The 19,935-nt window shown below is 35.7% G+C and overlaps 2 protein-coding genes across 2 annotated transcripts; one reads left to right on the top strand and one right to left on the bottom strand.

Annotated features, from left to right (window-relative positions):
• The first annotated feature begins 1,524 nt into the window (after nt 1–1,524).
• On the top strand, nt 1,525–9,067 carry ndufb3 (NADH:ubiquinone oxidoreductase subunit B3). The gene is made up of 3 exons (XM_059344724.1): nt 1,525–1,597; nt 6,754–6,882; nt 8,831–9,067. Exons 2-3 carry the CDS (start codon nt 6,755–6,757, stop codon nt 8,979–8,981), a joined length of 279 nt encoding a protein of 92 aa, XP_059200707.1. The 5' UTR covers nt 1,525–1,597; nt 6,754; the 3' UTR covers nt 8,982–9,067.
• A 946-nt stretch (nt 9,068–10,013) lies between these two features.
• Nucleotides 10,014–18,438, bottom strand: LOC131980457 (UDP-glucuronosyltransferase-like). The gene is made up of 9 exons (XM_059344704.1): nt 17,671–18,438; nt 17,442–17,505; nt 15,806–15,954; nt 14,662–14,789; nt 14,331–14,424; nt 12,145–12,270; nt 11,977–12,064; nt 11,667–11,886; nt 10,014–10,411 (listed from the first exon to the last, which is right to left on the bottom strand). The coding sequence occupies exons 1-9, from the start codon at nt 18,199–18,201 to the stop codon at nt 10,141–10,143; spliced, it is 1,671 nt and encodes a 556-aa protein (XP_059200687.1). The 5' UTR covers nt 18,202–18,438; the 3' UTR covers nt 10,014–10,140.
• Between the last annotated feature and the right edge of the window lie 1,497 nt (nt 18,439–19,935).

Genomic DNA, 19,935 nt, shown 5'->3' with positions numbered 1-19,935 from the left:
TTTGTGTCTTTTTCGGTAATTTTTACTTGTATTTTTGGTCAATTTCAAAATGCACTTCATCCTAAAATGAAGCGTAGAAGAAGTTATCTTCTTCCATTTTTCCAACCTGTGTTATGAGGACGGGTTGTTTAGCTCCACGCTCATTTAAACCATTTTTGTTCAACGCAGCTCAAAAGATATATAATATATAAATAAACATTTTCCCCAGCTTATGTGCTTTCTGCCTCTGATCCTGAGCCTGTCATCATCCTCTTTGCTCTTAAAAGTGGAAGCTTGCACATTACTTTTCTGTGTTTCAGATTAATTCCAATGTGAGAGCTCATTGTTGTTATGGTGATTATTTTATTATATGTGTGTTCTGGTCATTTGAGCATGATTAAACATGCCGCCTTTAATATGGCTATTAAAAAGCTTATTGCATTTTGTTTCATTTGAAGGTGTGGGGGATTGGGGGTGCGTCAACCCGGTTGGGACATAGAAGGGGGTGCGTGGCTAAAAAAGTTTGGGAACCGCTGCTCTAGTGTGTCTCAATCATAGACTGTATAAAGGTCTCAATACTAGTTGGGACTGTTTGTCTTGAACTACTGGAAATGGACTTTTCCATCATATTCTAATTTATTGAGATGCACCTGTATATAGTATATAAATTTGCACATAAGGGAAACATCAAAACGCGCTCTCCTTTAAACCAGCTATTCTCAACCTTGGGGTCGGGACCCCAATTGGGGTCGCGAGATGATTTCTGGGGGTCGCCAAATCATTTTGGAAGTCAGCTCTGTCTCCACTGTGTTAAAGTGTTCATGTGTTAATGTGTTTTAGTCTTTTTTGGTCATTTAATGTCTTTTTCTGGTCATTTTGTGTCTTTTTTTGGTAATTTCATGTCTTTCTTTGGTCATTTTGTGTCTTTTTTTTGGTCATTTCATGTCTTTCTTTGGTCATTTTGTGTCTTTTTTTGGTCATTTCATGTCTTTCTTTGGTCATTTTGTGTCTTTTTTTGGTCATTTCATGTCTTTCTTTGGTAATTTTGTGTCTTTTTTTGGTCATTTTGTGTCTTTTTTGGTAATTTTGTTCCATTATTTGGTCATTTTGTGTCTGTTTTGGTCAATTTGTGTCTTTTTGTGGTCATTTTTTGCCATTTTGTGTCAATTTGAGTCCTTTTTTGCTTCATTTTATGTAATTTTTTGGTCATTCTGTGTCTGTTTTTGATCATTTTGTGGTCAATTTGATTCTTTTTGGGGTAATTTTGTGTCTTTTCTGACAAATCCCAAAGTATCAAGTTGTTACTTTCCAAGGAGTCTCTGGCTTGAAGCTGACTGTTACACACTCAGGAGGTCAGAATGGACCTTTAAACTGATAGCAAAGGACTTAGATTAAAAGTAACAATAAAATATAAAGTGAGTGGGGGTCGCGGACAACATGCATGTTAAATTACGGGTCGCGACCTATGGTCGCGACTCAAAAAGGTTGAGAATAGCTGCTTTAAAGCGACGTTTTGCTATTTTGTCCCTACCGAGGTGCCGTCCGTCATTTTGCCGTAAAACAACGTCAGCTGTCGCAACATTTCTTCCAGCAGCAGAGGTCACAACAAACCGCTCAGGTACACAGACTTTATTTACATTAAAATCTCACATTAATTCATTTATTCTCCGTCACAGTGGGTGATACATATCAAGGTGTAGACAGACTCACCTCTTAGAAGAAAAGCTGCTTTATCTAATGAGAGATGCTAGCTTGCTAACGTGATGCTAGCTCATGCTACACGCTGTTCTCTCTGTAATTTGACTTTATCGGTGTATTTAGATGCTTTATGTACAAAGGGACCGTTTATTTTAGCTTATTCAGCTAAGTAGTCAATTAGCCACTCAATGATAACCTGAGACTTTAAATGTTAAAAGAGTTATAACGTTTAACAGCAGTGAGCTTTAGCAGGGTTAAAGCTAGCAGGTCAGCCAACAGTTTGTTTGTTTGTTTGAGTATTTATTAGAAGCTAATGTATTTAACAACACTGCCTCTATATAAACACACATGATGATTGTGCAGAAAGCTAGCTTGGGCTGATTGTTTCAATAAAAACTGTGCAGTCATTATGTTTAGTGCAGATGCACTAAACCTTTGCACTAAATCTATGCACGACACATACTGTTGCTGCCATTATTACTATTATTACTATATACTGTAATATACTACTATTATTATTATACCGGCCTTACAGGCCTTATTTATTATTATTATTATTATTACTATTATTATTATATATTATATTACTTTACTTGTAATTACTCTATTTATATTTTTTCATTTTACTTTTATATTGTTTATTATCTACTATTACATATTATATTATATATATATATTATATACTGTACTAGTATTATTATTATTATATACCGTCTAGTCACTATAGCATTGTTGTCATCATGTCACCAGTTTAATTATTACCATCATCTTGCCAACCATCCTACCAACTGATGTTCTTCTTTTCTTAACTTCTTAAGTGTCCTTGTTCTGATCTAATCAGAATCTATTCTGATCTGTGTTTTTTTCTACTGTTGTTTTTATTTATGCTACCTCAGTATTTTATTCTATTGTATTTTATTGTACTTGAATACCGGACTGCTGTGACAACCGAATTTCCCTTCGGGGATGAATAAAGTAATCTATCTATCTATCTATCTATCTATCTATCTATCTATCTATCTATCTATTATCAGTGGAGGAAAGTACTGTTCTTAAGTACAATTTTGAGGTACTTGTACTTTACTTGAGTATTTTCGTTTTATGTAACTTTATACTTCTACTCAACCACATTTTCAGGTAAATATTGTACTGTTTACTCCTACATTTAGCTGACCGCTTTAGTTGCTTTTCAGGTCGAGATTCAACATAAAAAAACATGAAAAATTAGAGCGAATAGACTTTTAAAAATTATTTTTTATTAAATCTTATAACAATATATTAAGTATTTAAATGAACCCTGTATTTACAAAATCAAAACACTTCTTACATGAAAGCATCAATACAAATAATATAATATATTTAGAACATATAAAACAATCTTGAGTGGGTCCATTCTGCATAACAAGTACTTTTACTTTTGATACTTTAAGCACATTTTGATGTTGGTACTTTAACTTCAGTAAGTTTTGAATGCAGGATGTTTACTTGTGGAATAAGTTCAGTGTTGTATTAGTACTTTTACTAAAGTAAGGGATCTGAATACTTTTTCCATCACTGGTTATAACGTATGGGTGGTTGACGTGACGCTCAATTTTTGTGTTCCCAGTGACAAATATTACTAAAATTTGATAATATTTCATTAAAATTAATGTTTTAATATGCAGTTCATTCTTCTACATCTAATCCATCTGCAAACAATGAGTATCGTTCTTCAACTATGCAAATATTCTGATTTGAACATGACATTTGTCCACCGGTGCAACTGTCCTAGGTAGCATTACTTATCTTAAAACAACTGTAATTTAATGAAAAATTAATCTAAATACATTAAAATACTTGAATGCATGTCATACGAGTGTTTACTTAATGAATCTAGAGGATATAAGTGTTAAGGTCCCTATGTAGAGTTATTATGACACATTACATTTTGTCCTCCTGGAGCAACGCCATGATGTCGATATAAAACAGGCATTAATGTGACCACCCCATTACTGAGAGGGGTCCTTCAGAACCAGGAAGGACAGAAGACATCTCTGGAGCAGGTGGACTGCACACAAAATGACCAAAAAAAAGACACAAAATGACAAAAAAGACACAAAATTAACAAATTTTTTTTTTTTTAAAAAGGCACAAATTGACCACAAAATGATTTAAAAAAAGGCACAAAATGACCAAAAAAAGACACAAAATAACAAAAAAAGACACAAATTGACCAAAAAAAGGAAACAAAATTACCAAAAAAAGACAGATCACTTCTGTCTCAAATATTTTCATAATATTAATATTTCCATGCAGTGCTGGAACTGGTCGTCTTAAGGTAGTCCTTTGGTACAACGCAGTTTAAGTATTGATCTGAATATTTTTATCAATTTACATTGATTGATCATTGAAAATAATGTAAATTGATAAAAATATTAATAACTAATATGCCTTGGCTTATCTATCTTATCTGTCCAACATTCTCTGAATTAAATAATGACATTCTTTATTTTGTTGCACCGGTGGACACATTTTAGGACTACCACACCAAAAAGTTAATAATATGCTAAATATATGAAGAATTAGAAATGGACACATTCAGTTTTGAATTATTCACATATAAGGGAATATAATTGTATGTCATTTGACATATATTTTTTTAATTATTCTGTTTTTCACTTTTCACGTCAACCACCCGTATACATTTCTGCTGCGATGTTTCTGTTCTCCAAGGTATAGAAGGGTAGAAATAGAATATTAAAGAGAAGATGTTGAAGAGGTCAAATGTCGACTGGAATATAACAAATAACACATTGAATCCACTAAGACTGGAGTTAAATATTTCCACCTTGTACACTGAGCATTGGAATGTATTTGGGTGTAAAATGAAGTTGTGTATTGTTACTAATCATTTTTAATTGATGAACCTTTTGCACATAATACATTCACATGACAAAAACAAGCCACAGCTTCAGACAGTCAAACAAATTTGATGCCATTTCCAAGTTTACAATTTTATTTGAAACAAAACCGAACATAACAGTGAATTATGGGTAAATGTACATCTCATATTTTCACTTTGCGTTAACTCTAGAGCTGTGACAATAATTCGATGAATTGATTATTAAATTAATCGTCAACTATTTTGATAATCAAATAATTGGTTTGAGCAGTTTTTTTTAAAGTCAATAAGTCCAAATTCTCTGATTATGACAATAAACTGAATATCTCTTTGGTTTGTGGACAAAACAAGAGATTTGAGGACGTCATCTTGTGGTTTGAGAAACACTCATTGATATTTTTCAACATTTTATTGACCAAACAACTAATCGATTAATCGTTAGAATAATCAACAGATGAATCGATAATGAAAGTAATCGTTAGTTGGAGCCCTAGTTAACTCTCACGACTGCACATTTCTCAAATAATAAAATAAAGATGCTCTGAGATGCTAAATATGAGGTAATATAGAGTAAAAATATTTACTGCATCCATTCCATACCAGTTATTTTTAAGTAATTGCAAATATTAACTATGATTAATAATATATTTAAGGAAGAAGTTTTGTGTAAAACAGGGGTCTCAAACTCAAATTACCTGGGGGCCGCTGGAGGCAGTATCAAAATGACCCAAAAAAGACACAAAATTACAGAAAAAGACAAAATGACTGAAAAAACACTACATTACGTTAAAAAACTTACATTAAAAAGACACAAAATGACCCAAAAAAATACACAGTGACCAAAAAGACACAAAATGACAGAAAAAAACGAAATTACTTAAAAAAGACACACAATTACCAAAAAAGACACAATTATTAAAAAAGACAAAATTATTAAAAAAGACAAAATTATTTTAAAAAGACAAAATTACCCCAAAAAAGTAATTAAAGGGACCTTCCACACACAACACGGTAAAGTGCCATTCATATAAAACTCACATTAAACTTTCATATCAAGGTGGGGGCCACAAAATATCGTCACGAGGGCCGTAATTGGCCCGCGGGCCGCGAGTTTGAGACCCATGGTGTAAAACCTTTATAGTGTTTCAGTTATCTTCAAGTATTAATCAGTTATTGAATACAAATCACCCTGCAAGTGTATAAAGGAGACCTGAGCACCTCGGGGGGTATATATTAAATAAATAAAAATTAAATATTAAATATTAACTGTGATTAACTGTCTCAGGGTTTTGATTTGTGTTGTTGCGTGATAAAACTCTTTATAAGTTGGGACAAAATTTACCTCGATAGAATCTTCCAGTAAGCTGGAGGTGATCGTAGGGCTGGGCGATATATCAATATAAAAAATATATTGATATATACATTTTTTTTTGTGTATTTATTTTTATTGTTTTCATAACAGAAAAATATAAACATTATATATACAAATTAGAGATAGTTGGTGGAGCTACACAGAACAATACATGTTTGTTTTTTTAGTTTTTAGTTTTTGACATTAGACAAACAAAACAAGGCTATAACATAAATGGCACAGCAACAGAATAACACTAATTCAGTTTTTAGACATTAAATCAAGAAAAGATTGCCATATTTTAAAAAAGACATCCTCTTTAGTAGATATTATGTACCTGATTTTCTCCAAGTGTAATACATTTCCCAGCTCTATATTAATATATTTTTAAATGTGATATAGAATTAGACCATATATACACATGTATCGATACAGTTCAAAAAGTTTTTTTTCTTTCTTTTTGTATAAATGCTGCCCTTTCTATGGTTTTTCATATTTAGTTCATATTTAGTTCTTTTCTAATGTTTGTTATTCTTTTGATATAAATGTATTTATTTATTTTTGAAAAAGAGGGTGTTTGCTTGTTTCTATGTTTTATTGTTATTGTTATTATATTTTTCCTTTTTATGTGAAGCACTTTGTGTTACATTTCTCTTGTATGAAAAGTGCTCTACAAATAAAGTCTGATTGATTGATTGATTGAACATTTGCTCTCACTTTGCGATAAAAATATCGGGATATATATCGTATATGGATATTCAGCGTAAATATATGGGGATATGTCTTTTGGTCCATATTTCCCAGCCCTAGTGATGGTATTATAACGGTATGTATCTGTTCTCAGCATGGGAGGTGACCACGCCCCCCAGAAGGTGCAGATGCCCGACTGGCGGCAGTGGAAGATCGAGGGAACGCCACTAGAGATCACACAGAAGAGGCTGGCCGCCCGCGGCCTGAAGGACCCCTGGTTACGGTCAGTCTTTCTACTCACATGACATTTAGCTGATGTTTAACCCTCTGGAGTCCATCTACTTATTGAAAATACACGTTGTATTTACAGTAATAACTTTATTTATATATGATATGTAGACAAGCTGAGAAAGCCAGTTAAAGGTCAATCATAGGAGCTTTCACAGTGTGACATTAAAATGTGAATTTTCGGTAACACTTTACAATAACCATCATTTATAAACGGTAAACAGATAGTTTATTAATGTTTAATCATCATTTATAAACTGTTTATAGACCATTTAGAATGTTAAATACATAATTTATTAATGTTTAACTAACTTAATCATGTATAAATGGCAAATAGATGTATATTCATTTATAAACATGTCTATTAATGTAAGTTTATAGTTACTTTACTATTAACAAACAATTAAATTATAATTAATTGTTTATAAATAGTTTTAGTTGCACTCATTTTAATATTTTAACTCCATATTAAGTATGTTAATGATTTTGAAATGATTCGGTAACACTTTACAATAACCAACTAAGTGATGTTTATAGATGGTTTATAAACTAATTATTAACCATTTACAAAGTGCTATAAATGTTTTCAAACAATTTCTTAAAGGTATATGCATCATTTAGAAATCATTAACATACTTAATATGGTGTTAAAAATGTTATAATGAGTGCAACTAACACTATCAATAAACTATTAATTATAATTTAATTGTTTGTTAATGGTAAAGTAACTAGAAACTTGCATTAATATACCATCTATGTGTCATTTTTTAAAAGATTTAGATAGTTTAACATTAACAAATTATCTATTTACTGTTCTAAATGGCCTATATATGGTTTATAAATCTGTTTATCATTTATAAATGGTTATTGTAAAGTGTTACCGAATTTTCTTTCTACAATGAAAACTATTACTATTTTTAATTTATATGCAAATAGACTGTTTTGTAGTTTTATTATTTATTTTTTCTGCTGTTTTTGTGTGTATAAATAGTAAAAATTTCCATAGAAACCTGTGTCTTTTGTTTGTATTTTGGGTTCCTGGCAGCTTTATACTTTAATTAAAATAAAATGAAAAATCTGACTGATAGCCAAGTTTGTGTGGAGAAAAAGGAGCCATGCATGTGATGTAAGGACAGACTGAAAGATGCTGAACAGAGACAGAAATTAATGCAGAGGAAGTTGACAAATTTGCACTAAAGACACAAAACGACTAAAAAAAAGACACAAAATTACTACAAAAAGACACAAAATTACTAAAAAAAAAGAAACAAAATGACTAAAAAAGACACAAAATTACTAAAAAAACACACAAAAAGAAACAAAATGACTAAAAAAGACACAAAATTACTAAAAAAGACACAAAAAGAAACAAAATGACTAAAAAAAGACAGAAAATGACTAAAAAAGACAGAAAATGACCCAAAATGACAAAAAAAGACACAAAAAATACCAAAATTACAAAAAAAGACACAAAATGACTAAAAAAGACACAAAGTGACCAAAAAAAGACACAAAATGACTAAAACAGACACAAAAAGAAACAAAATGACAAAAAAGACATAAAAAATACCAAAATGACAAAAAAAGACACAAAATGACTAAAAAAGACACAAAGTGACCAAAAAAAGACACAAAATGACTAAAACAGACACAAAATTACTAAAAAAGACACAAAATGACCAAAAAAGACACGAAATGACTAAAAAAAACACAAAAAGAAACAAAATGACAAAAAAAGACACAAAATGAAAAATCTGACCGATAGCTAGTTTGTGTGTAGAAAAAGGAGCCATGCATGTGATGTAAGGACAGACTGACAGATGCTGAACAGAGACAGAAATTAATGCAGAGGAAGCTGACAAATTAGAACCTAAATCTCCTGGACTCCAGAGGTTTCAGTCATTGTTCTTCCTGTCTGACTCTCTGTCACTCTTTCTCTGCAGCAACGAGGCTTGGAGATTCCAAGGCAAATTCGCTAAACCTGTGACTCTCTCTGAGGTGCTGCTGAGAGGATTTAAGTGGGGCTTTGCTGCCTTTACTGTGGCTCTGGCTGTAGAGTACGTCATGTTCCCACCCAAGAAGGGCGGCCATTAATGCTCTTCACTGTCCCTCCAGCCCAGACCAGAATGGAATCTAACAATATTCTGTATTTTCTGTTAAATAAATGTTTTTGTTCTCCCCATGGCTTCCCATATTCTTCACACATTCTGTCACATCTTTAATCCGTACGCACATTAACTTTGCATTCATTTTTTAATGACAATCATGTTTTTAAATACAGTGGATGTACACTACTGGTCAAAAGTTTTAGAACACACCAACATTTCCAGAATTGAATTGAAAATTATGCAGTTTAATGTCTCAGTGTACTCTGAAATTAATGCACATTTGCGACATTTAAAATTCTTTATTGAGCATGATAGTGTTTTGAAAGTAAAAAAAAGATTAAAAATCACATTTTATGTTGGACTAAAGGACTAAAAAAAGACACAAAATGACTAAAAAAAGACACAAAATGACCAAAAAAAGACAAAATGACAAAAAAAAGACACCAAAAGACACAAAGTGACTAAAAAAAGACACCAAAAGACACGAAATGACTAAAAAAAGACACAAAATGACCAAAAAAAGACACAAAATGACTAAAAAAAGACACAAAATGACAAAAAAGACACCAAAAGACACAAAATGACTAAAAAAAGACACAAAATGACCAAAAAAAGACACAAAATGCCAAAAAAAGACACCAAAAGACACAAAATGACTAAAAAAAGACACAAAATGCAAAAAAAAAGACACCAAAAGACACAGAATGACTAAAAAAAGACACAAAATGACAAAAAAAGACACAAAATGACAAAAAAAAAGACACAAAATGACAAAAAAAGACACAAAATGACCAAAAAAAGACACAAAATGACTTACAAAGACATGAAAAGAATTCAAAAATGGACAAAATAGCCCAAGACTCCATAGAGTTAAGTTGTTAACCCATTTCTTGTTCCCTGAAAAAGGCCTACTTGCATAATTCTGAAATGTACATTATTTTTCAGTTTTGGTTAAGCTTACCTTTTTTTATTTACCTCTGGCAGTTCACCACTTACCTTTGGACCCTTTCAAGCTGTTCATTTGACTTGAACTGCTTGAATTTCAATAAAAAACTAAAAAAAAATTGGGCTGTTCTAAAACTTTTGACCGGTAGTGTATGTAATACAGTGTTATTGCTGGCTGAAGGTGTAAATGTAGCAGCAGGTTATTCCTGCTTCCTCTTCCTGCTCAGCTTCCTGAGGCATAGTTTCAAGCATTTTACTGTCACTATGATAAAAAGCAGCACTACAGTAACAAGTAGTGCTATTACATCCAGGCAGAAGTACTGGACCCAGTTGAGGTCATGGACAGCAGCTTTGAGATGTTTTGCCCCTTTGTGCCGCATCACAAATTCAGTCCAGTAGACTGAAAGGTCCAGTGGGTCGACTGGCCGGTCTTTATGGAGAGCTGACAGCTTCTGCACGTTCTCTTTATACCTGGATAGAAACAGATGGATGGCAGGAGTTAAACAGGGAAGTGGGGAAGATGGTATGAAAATATACACAATGCATTCACTTGAGGAAACAAACATGAACCATTAATGAGATAATTATCTCAGAATTCTAAGAAAACATATGAAACATGGGACATTTTTTGCCTGAAAATGCTATGAGATTTCAAAATTCTTCTGGAAAAAGTCATAACATTATTAAATGCCCCGAAACTCTCAGAATGGTCTTTTTATAGTCTGTTGATACATGTAGTAGAGTGGCTTTTCCAGAATTAACAGAAAAACACCATATTTTGAGATGTCCAAAATTTGAAAAAAAGTCATACTGTAGCATGGGTCTCAAACTTGTGGCCCGCGGGCCAATTGTGGCCCTCGTGACGATATTTTGTGGCCCCCACCTTGATATGAAAGTTTAATGTGAGTTTTTTATGAATGGCACTTTACCATGTTGTGTTTGGAAGGTCCCTTTAATTATTATTATTTTTTTGGTAATTCTGTCTTTTTTTGTCATTTTGTTCTTTTTTGGTAATTTTGTGTCTTTTTTTGGTAATTTTGTGTCATTTTGTGTCTTTTTTTGGTCATTTTGTTTCTTTTTTAAGTAATTTTGTGTATTTTTTGGGTCATTTTGTGTAGTTTTTTGTAATTTTGTGTCTTTTTTGTCCTTTTTTTTTTAGTAATTTTGCGTCTTTTTTGGTCATTTTGTGTCTTTTTTGGTAATTCTGTGTCTTTTTCGGTCATTTTGTTTCTTTTTTAAGTAATTTAGTTTTTTTCTGTCATTTTTGGTCATTTTATGTCTTTTTAAAGTAATTTAGTGTTTTTTTCAGTCATTTTGTGTCTTTTTTTTTTTTGTAATTTTGTGTCTTTTCTTGGTCATTTTGATACTGCCTCCAGCGGCACCCAGGTCATTTGAGTTTGAGACCCCTGTACTATAGCATGTCGAAATTTTTCATGAAAAAGTCATACAATTTTTAAATGTTCCGATACTTTCAAAATGGTCTTGTTATAGTCTGTTGATACATGTAGTAGGGTGGCTTTTCCAGAATTAACAAAAAAACACCATATTTTGAGATGTCCAAAATTTGAAAAAAGTCATACTATAGCATGTCGAAATATTTCGTGAAAAACGCATACAATTTTTAAATGCCCCAATACTCTCAAAATTGTTTTATTATAGTCTGATACATGTGGTAGGGTGGCTTTATATATTTTAAGTTGTTGCTGTTGACCCTCTGACCCCTCACCTGGTGTCATTGATGACCTCATTCAGTCCCTGAAGAAGGCTTTCTGTAGTGATCGAAAAAATATCCAGCACGACTCCAGCTCTTCTGCTCGCCAACCTCTCAGCGTTGTCGGGCTGGTCTCCTGAAAGTGGCACCATCACCATGGGAACGCCATGACACAGTCCCTCAAAGAGACCATGTGAGCCGGCATGAGTGATGAAGGCCCGAGCTCCAGGATGAGCTAACACACGACACACAACAAACATGTCAGATGTTGGTTTGTAACACATCTTCAGTCAGCTTCAGGACGTGTTGCAGTGGATTTACAGACCCAGCAGGTCGTTCTGAGGCACCCATTTCATCAGCTTCACATTTTCTGGGACATCCTCGGAAACCTGCCCGGTGTACCTCCATATTACCTGTCAAAAGAAGAGTCATTCATTGAATTGATGTATGATTTCTAATGCATTTCCATATATGTTTATAAATATTCCTGTACCTTCTGTGGAATCTGTCTAAAGGCTTCTAGAAAGACGGAGGTTGTCTCGTCTGGCAGATCTGACACCATGGAGCCCAGAGTGAACACGACAAACCCATGCTCTCCTGACAACCAGGACTCCAAATCCTGCAAGACATTTTAATTGCATTAGCTTCATTTGCCATGGAGCAAAACATAGGACCAAAGCAAAATACCACATATAAACAATGTACAAATAGCAAGCAATACATAGAGAGATTATATTGCATTCTTTTTGACATGCAGTAACATATTTATCTGTTAACTAGAGGTGTGACGATACTCTCAGCTCACGAGACGAGACGAGACACATTATTGGGTTCACGAGAACGAGACGAGATTTTAAGAGAACTACAATGACACAATATATGACTGGACCAACAGACTTTTATTTAACCAGGTTGCAACTCTTTACATGCATGATGTAAGCATGAGCTTTTAATAAACTTCTTCTTCCACAAATTGAAACTAAAATTTACGAAAGTTAAAATAATATAGATACATTTTTTTTTTTAAAACAGAGGGATTAATGAGACTCTGGAGGTGATTTATGGTTTTCAATCGTCGCATAATCGCTTCGCGACAGTTTCGACCGTAATCACATACACACACGGGAGACTCAACTGCACAACAACTGCCGCCGTCGCTAACTGCACAACATCAGCAGCTGATCAAAACAAAGCAGCATGGCTAATTATCATAAACATAGAGATCTTGAATTAACCCGCATAGCTAATTGAGTGTCTGGTGCTTGTTGTAAACAAACAGACATCGCTAAGTGAACACCTCCTGCAGCAGCAGCACATACACACTGTACTGCTACAGAGCTAACTGTTAGCCTGTTAGCACATACACACTGTACTGCTACAGAGCTAACTGTTAGCCTATTAGCACATACACACTGTACTGCTACAGAGCTAACTGTTAGCCTGTTAGCACATACACACTGTACTGCTACAGAGCTAACTGTTAGCCTGTTAGCACATACACACTGTACTGCTACAGAGCTAACTGTTAGCCTATTAGCACATACACACTGTACTGCTACAGAGCTAACTGTTAGCCTATTAGCCCATACACACTGTACTGCTACAGAGCTAACTGTTAGCCTATTAGCCCATACACACTGTACTGCTACAGAGCTAACTGTTAGCCTGTTAGCACATACACACTGTACTGCTACAGAGCTAACTGTTAGCCTATTAGCACATACACACTGTACTGCTACAGAGGTAACTGTTAGCCTATTAGCACATACACACTGTACTGCTACAGAGCTAACTGTTAGCCTGTTAGCACATACACACTGTACTGCTACAGAGCTAACTGTTAGCCTGTTAGCACATACACACTGTACTGCTACAGAGCTAACTGTTAGCCTATTAGCACATACACACTGTACTGCTACAGAGCTAACTGTTAGCCTATTAGCCCATACACACTGTACTGCTACAGAGCTAACTGTTAGCCTGTTAGCAGGATTGTGCCACTTGGATTGTTCTTACTCTTCTTAACGAGCCGTCGGCCCCTGCGACATCATTCTGGCTGCTTGCTGTTTCCCCTCATTCTCCTCTTCTTCTTTTCATTTTACTGCCCCACGGGTCACAAATAGAAGTTTGGATAACCCACAAATCTCACAAGGCTGATTTTTAGCGCGACGAGAAATATCGTCGAGTTTAATCTCGCAAGATCTCGTCACACCCCTACTGTTAACTGTAGTGCTGCCTTCTCCCAAAATGGTTTGAATTTGTTTGTTTGTCTCCTCGTAACTCACACCGGAGAGACTCAAACGTAATTGAGAAAATACAGAACTAAATGCCTTGCCATGAGCGCTAAACTATTCAAATATAAATAGTAGATAAAGGCCTAGAGAGTCTGGAATTTATTGATTTTGGTTCCTTCAAAGTGCTTGAATTTTACCTGTCTCCAGGTTTCCTTTTTGTTCTTTCTCACCATTCACTCTTATCAGTTTCAGTGGTGAGTTTATGGTCCATCTAGTTTGGGTTTCACTTTTTCCTCGTTGTTTAGTTTCATGAATTGGGAATTATATGTAATTATATTCATAGCATGTTATCTCTCTCAGTGACATGGCATGAAAAGGAAGTAAAAGTAAATCCAAATTACACAATTATTAATTTTTTAAAATCTTAATTGGAATCAGGCCTTACCTCAGGCAGAGGATGTCTCACATGGCAGTTGATTCCTCCAACTGGTATTACATTAGGCATGAGGGGGCGTGGGAACTCCACTGTGAAGTCCATCCTGATTGAACACAGTATCATTATATTAATCTGAAAATATGAGACAGATGATCTAAAATATGTTTTCTGACAGTGTGATTTAGTGCCATAAAATAACAGCAAGAGTAAAATTACCGTTACATTACATCCCTCTCTTGTTTATTAGTATGATGATGATATACGGTATGTGTGTGTAAAGACAATCATGTGTCATGTGTGTTCTTCTCCCAGATGTACATATAACCTTTGCACATGTTACCTTAGCAGCCAGATAGCGGAGTCAGACAGCACTTTAGCTACGCCCACCTCCTCTCCCAGGAACTGATAGGCTATTGTGTCAAAGTGCCAGTACATCAGTCGGCAAAACAGCGGCTCCCATAAAGCTACCTGTAGGTCAGAGGCACCAGAGCAACAAACAAATAAGATATAAAAAGTAAGGCGTAGGACAGGTGCTTGGCAAAATACTTTAATTTCAGTTGTATAAGTTACATTTTAACAGTGCTGAAACTGAAGTCATTCATGCTGCCATGCAGCAAGGTTATTATAGTTAACGAAAACTAACGAAATAACGAAAACTAGAATTGAAAAAACATTTTCGTTAACTGAAATAAAAATAAAAACTAGAGTTATAAAAAAAACTTTAACTAACTGAAACTGTATTTCGTGGTTACAAAACTAACTAAAATTATAGTGGAAATGTCCTTCGTTTTCGTTTTTGTCAACTTTTTTCATTCATATTTCAGTGTTTCTATTTGAACGTGCAACACATGGTGAATATGTTTACTGAGACTGGGATGTTTACACTAGAACCAAAATTCAAAACAGTTAATAACCTTATTGGGGCTGAGATGATAAATCAAAGGAAACAAAGGCAAAATGTATTATTACCTCTTTGAATCTGGCACCCAACACATAGCCCATTACAAAAGAACTAAAACTAACACTAAAACTCATAAAAACTAAACTAAAACTAAGCATTTTCAAAAACTAAAAACTAAACTAAAACTAGAAAACTCACCCTAAAAACTAACTAAAACTAACTGAATTTGAAAACAAAAATTCACAACAAAATTAAAACTAAAACTAATGAAAAATCCCAAACTATTATAACCTTGCCATGCAGTCCAAGTTTCACTGGGTCATCAAATGAATGTATAGTAAAGTAGGGAGACACACACTAAGGGGTTTTGTTACATTGCCATACTGGATGACATGGGGGTTAATAGTGGGGTCGTATTTGAGGGAAGGCATCCAAATTCCAACATCTCAGACCTTTTTCTTCAGAATTATGTGACAAAAAGTAAAATAAATGAGAAATATGGTTTACCTTAAAAAGTGGAGTGGAACTCATATTACACAATGAAGACCATCCTTAATGCATGCATCTGGTTATAAGTGCTCACCAACATGTTAACGACTCTCTCCTTGAAGCTCATTTTGTCCGTGTATCTGGTGAGGAAGCGGGGAACATATGAGGGCGGGGAGGGGCATCCTGCAGACTTCATATCCAAAGAACATGGAATTCCTCTCAGCAAATTTATCATGGGGATACCTGAAAATGATTAAGTGATGACTGGTGAGAAAAACATGCCAACTTATTAGAGCACAGATGTACAGAATGCCATTTAAGTCAGTATCAATGAAATAAATAAATACACAAATCAATGAATTTGTCTATAAAATAATACTTGTAATAAATAATCCCTGTCCTTTCTTAAGAGGCCGGGCCTGGATGCAACGGTCCAACCGGGAAGTCACCTTAATGAGTCCTTTCAATGAGGAAGGCAGTTTGTATGAAATCAGTCCTTAATGTAGTCCCCCAGTCCGAGCAGGTAGGCTTCACTTTGAGTGGCATAGTTAGTATGAAAGTCAATAGCATAGTCTGTCACTGACATGTTCCCTTGCTTGAGGCCAAGAAGTCCTCCAGAGGCGTACAGACCTACGAAGACCATCCCGAAGACTTTACGAAGCTTCATGGAAAAAGTCTGGAAGGACCACCAGCAGACAGGTAAGCGGCAGTCCAGTTAAAGTCAGCAAAACAGTTCAGAGTCTCTTTGGGTCTGAGGAGGACTCAGAAACCCAGGTGAAGCAAACCGAGCTGCCCCACAAATGAGTACAGCGAGAGCACATGTACAGTTCACTGATCGCGGCAGCCTCCTGGTGAGCAGACGGAAACAGACAGATCGCAAAGCCAGCCGGTAAGTAAGTACAGACAAACTCACTTAGCGTGGTTGAGTTAGGAAGATGCCAAACACTTGAAGAAACAGGCAGACAGAAACAAGGAGGAGCAGAAGTTAAATTTGTGGTCAGGGACAAAAGGCTTGTACGGGGGAATAAACAAAACAGGTAAGTCAAAGGCAGGCAGGGTCGGCAACAGGTCAGCATTCCAAGGATAAGCACTGGAAAGTCTTGCAAAATGTGTCAAACTTTCTGGTAATGACTGTGGGTGAGGCAGGAGCTTATAAACTGGGTTGTTTGGTAATCAGAGGCAAAGGGTGCACAGAGTAGAGTTGAGTTGGATTGATGAGGTGGGAGTGGGAGTGGCTGGCAGTTGGAGTGAAAAATGACTGGGAGACAGAGGGTGCAGGAAAGAGCACGAGGGTGTGGAGCTGAATTGTTTAGTGAAGTTGCTACAGGTGCTAATTGAAGGTCTGTCTCTGGAAAACATGATACATTAGCTTGAAAAATAGCAAAACGGAGCACTGAATTTGATGAATTTACTGTTCATCAGACCACAAATGAGACAAGAGTTAGCTAGCTAGCGAGGTTTAGGTTGTGAAGCAGGTTTGAGTAGCTTTTTTGTTTATATGTCTGTCTGTCTGTTATGAGGCTATTTTGTCAAAGCTTCACAACCGTGCAAGATTTACTCTTGAAAAGGGGGAAAAAAGTAGGGAAGGAGCCACTGGCCCCCCATTTAAGGCCCCTGGCCTGATTTGGCTCAACCAATCATAAGATGGTCTCAAGTTTTTGATGATTTATTGACTTAAATGACATTCCATACAGATAAACACAGACAATGACAAATACGGCTTAACTCACCTAATTTCCGAGATATTAATGCGCCTGTGGGCACCATGGGGTCTGTTAGAACAGCATCAAAGTTCTGCAGTGTGTAAAGGTTTAAAAGACAGATAGGAGAAAAGGAGAAATCTTCAACAGAATGCACTAATAAAACCTTGCCTATTATATAATGATAATAATACATTGGACTTATAAAGCACTTTTCAGAATACACAAAGACGCTTGACAAGGACGTCCCAGGACTCACCTGCTGGGCCAGATGTGAGATCAGACTGCCATTGAACAGTAGGCTCTCTGCTGTGGTGTGGATAAAACCTGTTATCGTCTGGATTTGTGTGATACGTTTCTTTATCTTCTCTGTGAACGACTGCGCAGATTTTCCCAGCACGTCCTTGTGTGTAGACATGACAGCATCAATATGAGCCTTGTCATAGGGAACAGGAAAGGTCACAGTTTCGTAGTGTTTCCCTGGACCCATCCGCAAGCTGATCTCTGGTATCACCACGGTGACCCGGTGTCCACGGCGACCCATTTCTTGGGCAATGGCCTTTAGTCCTATCCAGTGGCTCCCATCCATGGGCACCACCAGCAAGTTGCCCAAGAAACTCGGAGTGTCACTTGCAGGAATGGTGTTGGTGGCTTCAGCCTGCTCTTTCTTCACCTTTTTCTCTGGTCTAGAGTTGTCTGCCACAGAGTCCTCAGTCTTACCTGCAGCACCATTCACCTGCATTTCCATGTGCAGCAGCAGCAGCAGCACAAACACTGCTGCTTTCCACATTGTTGTCTTTCCTCTTTGTCTGCAGCTCACAGAATCCAACACGGAGAAAAAAGGTGAGGCACAGTGAGGAAAAACAACCTCAGGAAACACCCCCCTCTCACTGATGAATGCTCGTGATAAGTATTCCCGCCCTTTAGGCTCCTCTGTTTGGCTTGTTAGAATTCCTCTATGAATTAGCAGAGTTATGTGTGTTCAAAGTCCTCTCTTTAACAATAACAGTCCTCCTCAACTGGCAGTTGGAGCTCATTGACATGGGACATTGACTTGGTTAATGAGTGATTTTAATTATCTAGACAACAAATTACAGACAATCATAGCTGCAGCTGAGGGAAAGGGGCAAAGTTCAGTGGAGGAAGAGGCAGTGTTTTGTGGAGTGGACAGGGCATTCACACACAGATCATCTGTTTGTATAGTCATGCGGCTTCAGACCGGTGATGACCATCATGAATACCACAAACCAAAAAGCACTGACTGCACAATAAAGTTGTACCAAACCAAAAATGGTTGTTGCAGCTTGTTGCATTTCACAAAATGTACAACTTTTTATTAGAAATATTTTAAAATACACTTTACTTTTCATGGGAAATGGTTTTAAATGTCTGTCCCCTTTTGAGACAGTCCTCCCAAAAAAAACCCAACCCATGTGTCTGATTTTATGTTTTTAGTTTAGCGGCGCCCTCTAGTGGCAATTGTAGATATAGAGGACGCCAAGGAGGAAGGGATGTTGCTGTAGAGGAAAAGGTGGGAGTCAGGATATTGAGAATAAAGTACTACGAGGTTGAGGGAGGGTAGATGGATACAACAAACAGAGATGTTGACCCGGGAAAAAACAAAAAATGTTTGTGAAAGTTCTGTGAGAGTCTTGAAGTATTGTAATATGACACCTACACCAATCAAGCCTGTTTCTCTAGTTTTCTGAGTCGGTATGTACGGACATGTTGACAGTAGGTCGAGGGTGAGGATTGTCAACCAACAATTATTTTCTATTATTCTTCAGGGAGACATGCAGGAAAGGACGGAGTCGATGTAGAAAATACATTGAAACTGTTTTATTGTTTTTAAATTATTTTTACTTAACTTTCAATTAAATTGAAAAACTTCCTCCAGGATTTAATCTAAAAGCTTGTTGTCGACTTCAGTTTGGATGATGATAAAAATGTGGCAGAGAATCATGAAGTCTGCAGTTTTTATAAAGAAATGCAGCTTCAACCTCTGAGGCTTTGAAACGTCCAATATAGTAAATGTTTTATTTATAAGTTGAATAACTTCATTAAATAAAAAGTATATTTAAAGCCTTTTTATTTGTGGTAACTATTTAATAAATCATTCAGTTCAACAGTCAGTTAGTGCAGAATGTTTGTATGTTTAATACTACAGCAGCCCAAAAATGATTCAGTATGAGAAAACGTTTGGAATCAACTTGATTCAGTTGGAAAAAGGTCAGTGTATAAATACATAAACATCAGATTGTTCATATGAAACATCATAATTCAGATCAGACAACACTTTTCCATGGGCCCACACACTGTGTCATGACTGTTGGGGGAAAATATATTAAGTTCTCCTGGCTGAGCCTGCCTGACTCTCACTGATTTTAAATCCACCTCTGAAGCAGACATCTTATTTTTTTACTCTGACAGTAACAGAAACAAAGAGTGAACAGAGCTGCTGCTGTCAGTCCCAGTCCACAGTAGAGGAGCATCCTCCCACCACTCTCTGGTTGTGGTCCACTTC

The sequence above is a fragment of the Centropristis striata genome, chromosome 11 (genome assembly GCF_030273125.1).
Source record: "Centropristis striata isolate RG_2023a ecotype Rhode Island chromosome 11, C.striata_1.0, whole genome shotgun sequence".
Lineage (NCBI taxonomy): Eukaryota > Metazoa > Chordata > Actinopteri > Perciformes > Serranidae > Centropristis > Centropristis striata.
Note: the sequence above shows the minus strand (reverse complement) of the source record. Positions and strands in the feature narration are given on the sequence as shown.